The sequence below is a fragment of the Helianthus annuus genome, chromosome 14, assembly GCF_002127325.2.
Source record: "Helianthus annuus cultivar XRQ/B chromosome 14, HanXRQr2.0-SUNRISE, whole genome shotgun sequence".
Taxonomy (NCBI): domain Eukaryota; kingdom Viridiplantae; phylum Streptophyta; class Magnoliopsida; order Asterales; family Asteraceae; genus Helianthus; species Helianthus annuus.
In genome coordinates, this window is record NC_035446.2 from 126,324,009 (window position 1) to 126,338,272 (window position 14,264).

At 44.2% G+C, this 14,264-nt stretch overlaps 1 protein-coding gene across 1 annotated transcript; it reads left to right on the forward strand.

Moving 5' to 3' along the window:
- Positions 1-11,375: 11,375 nt before the first annotated feature.
- On the forward strand, positions 11,376-13,856 carry LOC110909348 (UBP1-associated protein 2B). The gene is made up of 2 exons (XM_022154373.2): positions 11,376-12,776; positions 13,602-13,856. Coding segments are annotated over exons 1-2 (1,266 nt in total). The 5' UTR covers positions 11,376-11,511; the 3' UTR covers positions 13,603-13,856.
- The last annotated feature ends 408 nt before the right edge of the window (positions 13,857-14,264 follow it).

The window sequence follows — 14,264 nt, forward strand, 5'->3', positions numbered from 1 at the left end:
TTCACCGGTTAATTTATCCGTTTATACATGCCATGGGGAGCTACCCCAAAAGTTAGCGACTAAACTGTTTTTCCAATACCGAACACTAGGTAACCGTTGCGTATCCGCAGGATGCCCCGATGTCAATGTTCTATCATCATTGACGGATTTCTGAGTACATTAGTTCACGACCGTCCCAAACCAGGGCACGGTGTGAGGCTGGTAAACACCTAAATAGCGCTATCAACTAATAACCCGTTCGCCTGAACCCGGCGACTAATCGGTATTTGTAGTAGGGACTTGAGTGATAGAGTTTCGTTTAGTGACGTTAGTTGCAATCCGTATAAACAGTAATTAACCAAAAGGTTTCCCAATACCCGGGAAGGAAAAGTAAGTTTTGTTCCCAATAACTAGGGAAGGTATGTGAATAGTATCCCCTTTCACCAGGGGATAGGGTTGTTAGTCTCGTGTCCCAAACCACCGGGACGCATGCTTTTAAGTTGTGAACTCACCTTGGGTTGCTCGGTAGGTTTAGGTTACTTGTCAATCACGTTGGTCACCACGTCCTAACATGGTTACCGGTATAGGTCAGGTTCGGTGTGCAAGCAATCACGTAAGAACATATATAGGCACATAACATGCATACAAGTAATAGTCATGGGATTATTGGGCCGGCCCTAACAGTAACACAGTCAAACTGAACACAGCAACACATAGTTCATTTAACAGATAGCCCAAGTTAACACAGAATGGCCCAATAACCAAAATGAACAGCCCACTCGCAACCAGCTGGTCTCGAGTCGCAACCAGGTGGTTTCGGCTTGTCGTGTTATGGTTGCGAGTCGCAACCGTGGTCTCGAGTTGTCACGTTTTGGTTGCGAGTCGCAACGGCGTGGTCTCGAGTCGCAATCTCGTGGTTTCGACTTGTCATGCTTTGGTTGCGAGTCGCAACCGTGTGGTTTCGAGTCGTAACGCCGTCGTTGCGAGTCGTAATCTGTCACTTTCATACACACGTGATGATGCAGAAAAGACAGTCCAATTTGTACATATGAAATCAGACCCAGATTAGGAAACTACCAATAAGATTTCTACAAACACTTTTCCTAATCTGCCTTTAATAAAATATGGATCAAACTTTGCCATTTTAAATCTTCAAACCAACATTCAAACAAGTTCTTCTTATGTTCATAGTTTTCTAGGGTTTTCATGCCAACATAAACACATATTTATGAACCGAAAATCACATATTTTGACAAGATCATGATGCTAAACAAGAAAACATACATTATATAGCCGAAAATCTTATGTTAAACATCATCATTCTTGCAAGAAACAAAGAAGCATAGTATGGTTAGCCATAATCATTCTTGATCTACCTTTTTCTAGTCATTTTAAACATGTCACAAGCATTCACACATAAATGGTTTTCACATATAGTTTTCTTCACAAATCGCCCTAGAATCATGCATAATGTTTCTAACCAAACACTCTCACAACATAAGTCCTATGCACATAATGATGACTAACCGGTTGAGAAGGAGAAGAATGAGCCGAATGAAAGGAAGAAGCCGAGGAGATGAAGTGTCCGAATGAGTGGTGATGAACTTGTCCGAGTTTCTTGTCCGGGATCCAAGCTTGAACCGAGAAGAGAAGGAGAGGATGGTTTGTTGTTTTGGGGTGTTCTAGTTGAGAGAGAAATAAGGAGTGTATGTGTTGGTGTGTTGTGCCAAATGAAGGAAATGAAGGAAAGTGGGGGATTATATACCAAGTGTCAACAAGACTAAGGGGGTTTCGGGTTGGGCTTGGGGTTTCGGCCCAAACCGGTTTCGGCTCAAAGGCCCACTCGAGACCGAGTGGCCCACTCGCAACCGCCCGGTTGCGAGTCATGGTCTCGGGTCGTGGTTTCGGTTCTCATACATATATATATATATATAATACATACGACACATAAATGCATAAAGGATCACGTTTTCATTTAATATCATATATATACACAAAATATTACAAGGTGTTCGTTCGGAAAAACCTAGAGTGTCACATTATCCCCAAGTTTTAAGAACTTTCGTCCCGAAAGTTGAAGCAGCCACTGCCAAGCTAGCGTGTTTTAACGGGGTGTCACATCATCCCCCCGTTAGTTTGGAATTTCGTCCCGAAATTCGGTTGTAGCTTCAGTGCTGGGGTTTTCGTTTGGGAATAACTGGGGATACTTGGACTTCATCTGGTCCTCCCGCTCCCAGGTAAACTCTGGGCCGCGCCGTGAGTTCCAACGAACTCGCACAAGGGGTATCTGGCTACGTTTGAGGGTTTTGATTTCTCGATCCGTGATCTCAATCGGTTCCTCAGTAAAGTGTAGCTGTTCATCAATCGTCAGTTCCTTAAAAGGAATTACAAGTGTTTCATCCGACAAACACTTCTTCAGGTTAGATATGTGAAATACGTTGTGCACTGCACTCAGCTCTGCAGGCAGGTTTAATCTATAAGCAACCTTACCGATTTTCTCGGTAATTTCGAATGGTCCAACATACCGTGGATTCAGCTTGCCCCGTTTACCGAAACGGACCACACCCTTCCAGGGTGAGACTTTAAGTAGAACCCGGTCCCCGACCTGGAATTCTAATGGTTTCCTACGCTTGTCAGCGTAGTTTTTCTGACGGTCACGAGCTGCCGCCATGCGTTGCCTGATCTGTGATATCTTTTCTGTTGTATCTACTACTAGTTCTGGGCCTGTGAGTTGACTATCACCGACTTCCGCCCAGCAGAGAGGTGATCGGCATTTACGACCGTACAATGCCTCAAAAGGTGCCGCCTGAATGCTAGTGTGATAGCTGTTGTTGTAGGAGAATTCCACTAACGGTAGATGCTTCTCCCAGTTCTTGCCAAAATCGATCACACATGCTCTAAGCATGTCTTCCAGGGTTTGGATGGTGCGTTCAGACTGCCCATCCGTTTGCGGGTGGTAAGCGGTGCTCATGTCCAAACGTGAGCCAAAGGATTTGTGCATAGCTTGCCACAATTCGGAAGTAAAACGAGCGTCTCGGTCGGAAATAATAGAAGTTGGCACCCCGTGCCTGGAGACTACTTCTTTTAAATAGATTTCTGCTAAGGTAGAAAACTTGTCTGTTTCCTTAATGGCCAAAAAGTGTGCAGACTTAGTCAATCGATCTACTATCACCCAAATAGTATCATTCCCGCGTTGGGATCTAGGTAGCCCTGTAACAAAATCCATGGAAATTTGCTCCCATTTCCACTTCGGGATTTCCGGTTGCTGGAGTAAGCCTGCTGGTTTCTGATACTCGATCTTGACTCTTGCGCAGGTCAAACATTTGCCAACGTAGGCTGCTATGTGGGCTTTCATGCCAGGCCACCAGTATGTGGTCCTTAAGTCGTGGTACATCTTATCTGCACCAGGATGTACTGAATAACGGGACTTATGGGCTTCGTCCATCACAAGCTCTCGTAAATCCCCGTAAAGTGGGACCCAAATGCGTCCTGCCACATAGTAGGCGCCGTCTTCTTTCTGTTCTAGTTGCTGTCTCGATCCTCGCAGGGACTCAGCCCTGATGTTTTCTGGTTTCAGAGCTTCAACCTGAGCATTTCGAATCTGGGTAGGGAGACTAGACTGGATGGTAAGTTGCAATGCTCGCACGCGCTTTGGTATAGTGTCTTTTCGGCTGAGGGCGTCTGCCACAACATTGGCCTTGCCCGGATGATACTTGATGGCGCATTCATAATCATTCAGAAGTTCGACCCAACGGCGTTGTCGCATGTTTAATTCCTTCTGCTTAAAGATATGCTCGAGACTCCTGTGATCGGTGTAGATAGTGCACTTGGTACCGTACAGGTAATGTCTCCATATCTTAAGCGCAAATATCACCGCTCCTAGTTCCAAGTCGTGTGTTGTGTAGTTCCTTTCGTGTGTCTTGAGTTGTCGGGATGCATAGGCAATAACTTTCTCGCGTTGCATTAACACGCAACCGAGCCCATGAATAGATGCATCGCAATAAACTACGAAGTCGTCAGTGCCTTCAGGCAACGAGAGGATAGGAGCACTGCAGAGGTTATCCTTTAGTTTCTGAAACGCGGTTTCCTGAGCTTCACCCCACTTATAAACCATACCCTTCTGAGTAAGAGCCGTGAGAGGCTGAGCGATCTTTGAAAATCCCATGATAAATCTTCGATAGTATCCCGCCAGTCCCAAGAATTGGCGGACTTCAGTCGGAGTCTTAGGGGTAGGCCAATTCTTTATAGAGTCGATCTTAGCTGGGTCGACGTGGATTCCATCCTTGTTAACCACGTGCCCAAGGAAATGGACTTCTCGAAGCCAGAAGTCGCATTTCGAGAACTTGGCATACAGTTGCTCATTGCGAAGGAGTTCGAGGATAAGGCGTAGGTGCTGTTCATGCTCTTCCTGACTTTTCGAGTAGATCAAGATGTCGTCTATAAACACGATCACAAATTTGTCGAGGTAGGGTTTGCATACTCGGTTCATGAGATCCATGAACACTGCAGGGGCGTTGGTCATTCCAAAGGGCATAACGAGGAATTCATAATGACCATAACGAGTTCTGAATGCAGTCTTGGAAATATCTTCACTACGGACCCTTAACTGATGGTAGCCTGATCGCAGGTCAATCTTGGAATAGTAGCTCGATCCTTGCAACTGATCGAATAGGTCGTCGATTCGAGGGAGAGGGTAACGATTCTTGATGGTAACCTTGTTCAGCTCACGATAGTCAATACACATTCGGAACGTGCCATCCTTCTTCTTAACAAAGAGTACCGGTGCTCCCCAGGGTGATGAACTAGGACGGATAAATCCTTTATCCAAAAGTTATTGTAGTTGCGTCGAGAGTTCCTTCAATTCTGCGGGGGCTAGTCGATAAGGTGCACGAGCTATAGGCGCTGCTCCGGGAGCTAGCTCGATTTGGAATTCGACCTGACGATGGGGAGGGAGTCCAGGTAGTTCCTCAGGAAATACCTCGGGGTAGTCACGCACTACTGGAAAGTCTTCAATCCTCTTTTCCTTTTCCTGCGTGTTGGTAACAAGTGCTAAGATAGCGGTGTGCCCTTTTCGTAAACACTTCTGGGCTTTCAAGAAAGAAATAACGCCGGAGATTTCTCCACTTTTGCCACCTTGTATAATGAGGGGTTTGCCAGAACGGCGAGGAATACGAACTGCTTTCTCTTGACAGAGGATCTCAGCGCGTTGCTTGGATAACCAATCCATACCAATAACGACGTCGAAGCTTCCGAGAGTAACAGGGAAAAGATCGATACTAAATGTCTGACCAGACAACTCTAGTTTGCAACCCTTGACAACGTGTGAGGCCTCGATGTTTCTACCATTAGCTAACTCGACGATATGAGGAGAACTTAGTAACGAAAGCGGACGCTTAAGCTTCTTACTAATACGTAGGGATACATAACTAGCATCGGCACCGGAATCAAATAACACAGAAACATAACGACCATCGAGTAGGAACTTACCCGTCACGACATTGGGGTCATTCCTTGCTTCACCAGCTCCAATCACGAAAGCTCTTCCTCTAGCACCATTCCCAGCATTGTTGTTCTGATTGTTGTTCCCAGCTCCCTGATTATTGTTGCGATTCTGATTCAGTTCAGGGCAATCCCTCTTAAAGTGTCCCTCAGCTCCACACTTAAAACATGCCCGGTTGTTTCCCTGCTGCTGTTGCTGTTGGGGTTGTTGCTGATTCTGTCTAGCTGGGAACTGACTTCGACAATCCTTGGCGTCGTGCCCCATCTTGTGGCATCGCTGACACTGGCCCTTGTTACATGCCCCATTGTGGTGCTTGTTACACTTGTTGCACTTAGGGTAGCTTCCCCGGTAGCCACCCTGTTGCTGGGTGCCTTTGTTGTTTTCGGTTTTCCTTTGTTGTGCTGGGGCCTGAGTGGGGTTAGCATCCTTGCCCTGACTTCCTTCCCACTTACGCTTGTTGTCACTAGAAGTTCCGACAGTAGCACTGATCCTTTTGGGCAGCCTGCCCTCCTCTACAGCCTGATCAGTGAGTTTGTGAGCAAGTCGAACAATCGGCTGAATGGTAGTGTGGTTGGCTGAAGTGACATGGCTTCGAATCTCTGGAGCCAAACCTTTGATATACAGTTCGATCCTTCGGTACATTGGTCGTGACATGTTTGGGCAAAGAGCGGCATAGTCATTTGACAGCTTGGTGTATGTTTCAATTTCCGACCCAACCATCTTGAGTTCATAGTACTCATTCTCAAGCTTGTGGATGTCATCCCGGTGACAGTATTCATCCTTAATCATATCCTTGAAATCCTCCCATGCCGTAGCATTTGCAGTTTCCAATCCAAACATCTGAATTTGCGCCTTCCACCAAGAAAGTGCGCTTCCTTCAAGCGTAGCAGTAGCAAATTTCACCCAATTTGCAGGGGGACATTCACAAACAGCAAAGACAGCTTCAATTTTCTCAATCCAATGCAGAAGACCTATGGCACCCTCAGTGCCGTTGAAAGGGAGAGGCTTGCAATCCATGAAAGTTTTGAAAGTACACACTGGTGGTTGCGCAGGTGCATGCTGACCTATAGGGTGAGAAGCGAAACGCATAGGTTTAGAGGCGAAAAGTCGATGTGGCGGTAGGATCTAAACATCCTAAAACAACGAGCTTACCTATAGGGTGAGCTGCGAAAGCTGCAGCCACTGTGTTGAGTAGGTTAGTGAACTGAGCCTGTGTCATGTTAATGTTTCCTCTTCCGCGTCCACTCATTGTCTTCATAACCAGAAAACACAGTATGAGTGTGATGCCGTAGTGTAGCGAGAATGAGATAGGTGAGGGAGGTGTATCTATCTAGTTTAGGCACACTAGTACGTATAGCATACAGGAAACATAAAGCAGACAAGTAAACACTGGTCCGAGCTATGAGGTCAAATGTGTCGAGCCTTGCACTTGGAGTGTAGTGTCGTCGCGAGTCACGGGTTATAGTCTGGTTTTCTCCAAAAAGATTTCCCCCTTTTTAAAACCAAGTTCACTATAACCAATGGCTCTGATACCAATCTGTCACACCCCCAAATTCCACCTGCGGATAACACCCGCTTCGAGGGCGTGACTGACCAGGATCCAGCCACCAATTATACCGAATACTTAAGTTGATAACAAAAGTAATACTTACTATTCATAAGCTTAGCAAATATTAAGTTCAGAGTTTAAAGTCTTAAGTTCAAAACAGTAATAAGTAGCGGAAGCATAGGTAAGGTAGTTTAAAACAAAGTTCATGATTCAAAATAAGGTAACACCCAACACAAGGGTGAACAGACACTACACGTTCCCAAGCTGCAAGCTCCTTCGTCACTGGTTACCTGCAAAGCATGCAGTAAGGGGTCAACAATAATGCTGAGTGAGTTCACTAGTTGTCCAGTTTTAATTACCAAAAACTTTGTTTCACCGGTTAATTTATCCGTTTATACATGCCATGGGGAGCTACCCCAAAAGTTAGCGACTAAACTGTTTTTCCAATACCGAACACTAGGTAACCGTTGCGTATCCGCAGGATGCCCCGATGTCAATGTTCTATCATCATTGACGGATTTCTGAGTACATTAGTTCACGACCGTCCCAAACCAGGGCACGGTGTGAGGCTGGTAAACACCTAAATAGCGCTATCAACTAATAACCCGTTCGCCTGAACCCGGCGACTAATCGGTATTTGTAGTAGGGACTTGAGTGATAGAGTTTCGTTTAGTGCCGTTAGTTGCAATCCGTATAAACAGTAATTAACCAAAAGGTTTCCCAATACCCGGGAAGGAAAAGTAAGTTTTGTTCCCAATAACTAGGGAAGGTATGTGAATAGTATCCCCTTTCACCAGGGGATAGGGTTGTTAGTCTCGTGTCCCAAACCACCGGGACGCATGCTTTTAAGTTGTGAACTCACCTTGGGTTGCTCGGTAGGTTTAGGTTACTTGTCAATCACGTTGGTCACCACGTCCTAACATGGTTACCGGTATAGGTCAGGTTCGGTGTGCAAGCAATCACGTAAGAACATATATAGGCACATAACATGCATACAAGTAATAGTCATGGGATTATTGGGCCGGCCCTAACAGTAACACAGTCAAACTGAACACAGCAACACATAGTTCATTTAACAGATAGCCCAAGTTAACACAGAATGGCCCAATAACCAAAATGAACAGCCCACTCGCAACCAGCTGGTCTCGAGTCGCAACCAGGTGGTTTCGGCTTGTCGTGTTATGGTTGCGAGTCGCAACCGTGGTCTCGAGTTGTCACGTTTTGGTTGCGAGTCGCAACGGCGTGGTCTCGAGTCGCAATCTCGTGGTTTCGACTTGTCATGCTTTGGTTGCGAGTCGCAACCGTGTGGTTTCGAGTCGTAACGCCGTCGTTGCGAGTCGTAATCTGTCACTTTCATACACACGTGATGATGCAGAAAAGACAGTCCAATTTGTACATATGAAATCAGACCCAGATTAGGAAACTACCAATAAGATTTCTACAAACACTTTTCCTAATCTGCCTTTAATAAAATATGGATCAAACTTTGCCATTTTAAATCTTCAAACCAACATTCAAACAAGTTCTTCTTATGTTCATAGTTTTCTAGGGTTTTCATGCCAACATAAACACATATTTATGAACCGAAAATCACATATTTTGACAAGATCATGATGCTAAACAAGAAAACATACATTATATAGCCGAAAATCTTATGTTAAACATCATCATTCTTGCAAGAAACAAAGAAGCATAGTATGGTTAGCCATAATCATTCTTGATCTACCTTTTTCTAGTCATTTTAAACATGTCACAAGCATTCACACATAAATGGTTTTCACATATAGTTTTCTTCACAAATCGCCCTAGAATCATGCATAATGTTTCTAACCAAACACTCTCACAACATAAGTCCTATGCACATAATGATGACTAACCGGTTGAGAAGGAGAAGAATGAGCCGAATGAAAGGAAGAAGCCGAGGAGATGAAGTGTCCGAATGAGTGGTGATGAACTTGTCCGAGTTTCTTGTCCGGGATCCAAGCTTGAACCGAGAAGAGAAGGAGAGGATGGTTTGTTGTTTTGGGGTGTTCTAGTTGAGAGAGAAATAAGGAGTGTATGTGTTGGTGTGTTGTGCCAAATGAAGGAAATGAAGGAAAGTGGGGGATTATATACCAAGTGTCAACAAGACTAAGGGGGTTTCGGGTTGGGCTTGGGGTTTCGGCCCAAACCGGTTTCGGCTCAAAGGCCCACTCGAGACCGAGTGGCCCACTCGCAACCGCCCGGTTGCGAGTCATGGTCTCGGGTCGTGGTTTCGGTTCTCATACATATATATATATATATAATACATACGACACATAAATGCATAAAGGATCACGTTTTCATTTAATATCATATATATACACAAAATATTACAAGGTGTTCGTTCGGAAAAACCTAGAGTGTCACATCGTATGCCAGATTGATTGGTTCAACGTAAGAAGGTTGGACCCGTAGGCATACTCTGGATTGCTTTGTTTCGAGTACGAACGTTGACCCCCAAAGACGAACTCATTATTGGGTTGTGCTAGATAAGATAGTTTATCGTCAAAGACGAACTCGTGAAACAACGTAATAGTTGGACTTCGGTAAACCTAGCCAGTAATAAATAAAGACATGTTTTGCCTCATTTAGGTTCGGCAACCCTGTCTAGTGATGAGAACAAGCACCAGACACAACCTCCTCGTCCTGATTTAAACTTCGCAACCCTGTCTGTAAGAAGATTAACGCCAGACCCCTTATAAAACAACAATATTGTAAGTATGTTGTAAACAAAACAACAATTAAGGTGTTGTTTGTTTTTTCATAAAAGGTCTGCGCGGGCTCTTCTGTCTGCGTTGTGCAGACCACGCGCAGACATTGCCACAGGCAGACTGTTTGCTTTCCCGAAGACGTTTCATTAAAAAAGATCTGCGTGAGGTCTTCTTGGTACAGACTTGGTCCAACCACTTCTAAGATCTTCTAAGGTCTGCAGAGGGTTAAATTCCATGGCCACCACTTGCTACCACCGGCCACCACCCACCACCACCGGCCACCACCGTCTACCACCATCACCGTCCACCACCACCATTAGCCACCACCCGCCACCATCGGCCACCACTCGCCACCACCGTCTACCACCCACCACCACCGGCCACCACCCGCCACCACCGACCACCACCCACCACCATCGTCTACCACCATCACCGTCCACCACCACCGTCTACCACCATCACCGTCCACCACCACCATCGTCCACCACCCACCACCACCGTCCACCACCCACCACCACCGTCTACAACCATCACCGTCCACCACCACCGGCCACCACCCACCACCACCGTCCATGTCCACAACCACCACCGTCCACCACACACCACCACCGTCCACCACCCACCACCACCATCTACAACCATCACCGTCCACCACCACCGGCCACCACCCACCACCACCGTCCATGTCCACAACCACCACCGTCCACCACCACTATCGTCCACTACCCACCACCATTCATCACCACCACCACCACCGTCCGTACACCACCACCAATTTAGTTTATTTTAGAAGTCTACATATGTTAAAAAACAAACAGTCTTCTTCTTGCAGACTGCAGACGTTTGGTCCACCTCTTTTTCAAAAGATGTCTGCAGATGTGGTCCGCAGACTGTAGACATTTTACCTCTTAAAAAACAAACAGCACCTAAGTGTATGAATACTATAGCAGATTGCTTTCTGGAACCTATGACTCATTTGAACATTCGCCAAAAACGTTGTTCTCCCAAAACGACATCGCTAACCAATAACATTGACTTAACACAATCATATGTGATAAACCTTGATTTTGATCTATCAAAAAACCAAACCCTTGAGTGTATATCGAGAGAAAACTAACAATCGGTGAACGAAGAAAATGAATGATCGGTGTATGTATAACAATATGACGGAATTTTACATCTTGTCAAATCATACCGGCCAGTAAACTTGAATTTGAATCAATAAGCCTCGTATACCCTATACGGGCCGTAAGGTACGAGCCACGAGGTAACTACCAACAAGGACAGACAACTGGGTGTGAGTCTTGTCTGTCAAATCCCTATACGTTGTTGGAAAATTTTTAAATAATATTATACTTATGACTAGTATAATGAGTATTTAATAATTAAAGTCAAGATGAATGGTGGATCTTGAGCTTTAAGTTTGCGTCGCATATACAGTACGAGGTCTACAATGTTTACCGAGTGACATTACTTTGTGTGATATCGCAACACGCCACGTATAGATTTGTACGTCACGTATAGGATTACTAGGTATAGAACTATACGTGCTGTGTGGTGGTTTGAGTTGACATCACTAGTAGATTTGTCTTGAACCCTTTAATCCTGGTAGTCTGGTACTCATTAAACACCTATGAAGTACGCTCTATGAACTAGTATGAAGCCGACACTTCTATACCCTTTTTCCCATTCCGTACTCCCAATCCCATACGTGTGAAGCGGTCTTCCCACCCAACTCTCCACAACCAACAATGGTGAAAGCAGCATCCTCCAAGAAGCAAAAACCAGCCAAAAAACCAGAAACCACCACCACCACCACCAAGAAAAAAATCACCAAAACCCCCAAAAAGAAACCACCATCACAAAAACCACCCATCACATCTTCCGATTCTGACTCCGACGACAACAACCCCTCACCAGACCAAATCCAAAAACTCATCCAACCCTACACCAAAGACCAACTAATCGACTTCATCGTCAACGCCGCCCTATCAAACCCTACCCTCTACACCCGCATACGTCACGCCGCCGATACTGACGTATCCCACCGCAAAATCTTCGTCTACGGCCTCGGATGGGACACCACTAAAGAAACCCTAACTCAAACCTTCAAACCCTACGGTGAAATTGAAGATTGTAACGTTGTTATTGATCGTGTTACAGGTAAAGCAAAAGGTTTCGGTTTTGTTCAATTTAGGTCACGAAAAGGGGCCCTGAAGGCGTTGAAGGAGCCCAGGAAGAAGATTAATAATCGAACGGCGTCGTGTCAGTTAGCGTCGTTAGGACCGGTTAATTCTGGTTCTGGGTCAACTGATAATTCTAATAGGAAGATTTATGTCAGTAATGTGAAACCGGATGTCGATCCCGAGCGGTTACGGGTGTTTTTTTCAAAGTTTGGGGAGATTGAGACCGGACCGTTGGGGTTCGATAGTTTGACGGGGAAGAGTAGGGGGTTTGCTTTGTTTGTGTATAAGAATGTGGAGGGGTTTAGGAAGGCGTTAGAGGAGCCGTATAAGGTGTTTGAAGGGCACCAGTTGCATTGCCAGAAAGCGGCTAGTGAGGGGAAGAATAAGGGTGTTGCGAAGGCTGCGGTTTCAGGTCCGGTGCCGGTTGTTCAACCAGCGAACACGCAGATGATGGCTGCGGTTGCTTCGGGTCAGAATCTTGCGTTGTTGAATCAGGCTCAGCTGGGATTGAATCCTATGTATGGAGGGTTGTTTGCGGCGAATCCGTTTTATGCTTCAGGGGTTTTGGGGCAAGTGGGTGGTGTTGGTGGTGCACCGGGTGGGTTGGGGAGTTACTATGGTGGTGCGTCGGGTGGGTTGAACGTTGGTGTTGGCAATGCGTCGTTGTTAGGGGAGTACGGCAGGGGTGTTTCTCCGGTGCTACCAGGCGGGGGATTACAGAGTGCCTACCCTAAGAAGAAAGGGGGGCCTGCTACGCCCCCGGCTCTGGGGTCGGCTTCTGGTTCCAGGTCTCAAGGTGCTGGTGGCTCGTTTAGTGGTTATCGTTTATGGTATGATCTGATAGACTATTTTTGCCTATGTTTTATTTATATGAGTGCAATATTGCGAGCATATTCTTGTTTTGTGAGTATCTTGTCGTCGTGTTATTTCCCGTTGCAAGGTGTAATTTAAAGTTAAAATGGATAATACACACCTTTAGGTCCACAGAGAAATGTTAACCTATTTTATTTGACCATTTATGCATTTTCGATCCAAATCCTTGATATTCAACTAGCTTTCTTCTTAATTAATAGATAAATTTGTTTTTCTTAAGCAAATTAGCTAAGAGACTGTATGCATTATAGATAGGGTTAGACAGGGCTCTATATATAAGAACAGTATTACACTTGGATGCCTTCTATATATGATAATTATATAACTAGTCTAATAATGTTAGATTTGATTAAGAAAATGTTTTTTTTAAAAGCAAGGTAGGGGATTGGGTGCATTATATATACAATGAGGACAGCTTTTGATATATTCAATTCACTCTGTTCATTAATATTAGAGACCAAACGAACTGAAATTGACCGATCCTTAAATAAACGGGTTGAAATTTCCACGTAGGCTTTTAATAAAAACCAACTGGGCATAGGGAAATGATACTTATAGGTAGACCTTGAAGAAAGCACTATATGCATACTTGAATTACAACCTATAGTAACCAAGTGACCAAGGCTATCTTGCTTTCTAGCAAGCTGTGAACTTTCTATTTTTGTTAGTTTTTTATTGTTCTTTTTCTTTAGTTTTACCTTTCAAGTTCAGATGTTACACTACTACAATCTTTTGAAGGTTGAGTATCGTTCGTTTTTACATGTTGAGTTTTGTGTTTGCAGATGAATTGCAGCTGCCATTGAGGTTAGTTTTCACTCAGAATCGAAGAATATGTGTTAATGACATTTCTATTTTGTCAGTTGACAGTTGCTTGGAGTTATCTTTGGTATTTCAAACGTCTTTCTTGGGTCAAGTTTTCATTTTTTGCTAATTTTCTTATAGTTATTTTGGACATACTTCTATATTTTATTGTATGGAGTTGATGACATTTTATTGTTTATGTTACTTTATTTTATATCTACTTTTATTCCGGGATATTTCATTGAGTTTTTCTTTTGTTTTTCATTTAAGTTTGCTATAGTGTTAATGATATGCTTTTGGTTTGGAGGTGGATTTAATTTGTCATTATTACAATTTTTTGTTCTTTTCTTGATTTTGAATCACACATGCATGTTCTTTCTGTATCTTCAAGATGCCATGATTGATATTTGTTCTTTATGGAGTGGTCCTACAGTTATATCAACTATTCTTATTTTTATGCTTTCGTCATTAGTATCGTTATTTTTGTAACCATTTATCATTATACTCAAGGTCTTATTTGTTAGGATAACTTTATTAAGCTCGACTAAAAGATTTTTCTGTATGTAATTTAACTGATTATGTATATTTTTCTCAAATCGAAAACACGAAGGAGCAAGCAACGTCTCTCTCTCTCTGTATTATTA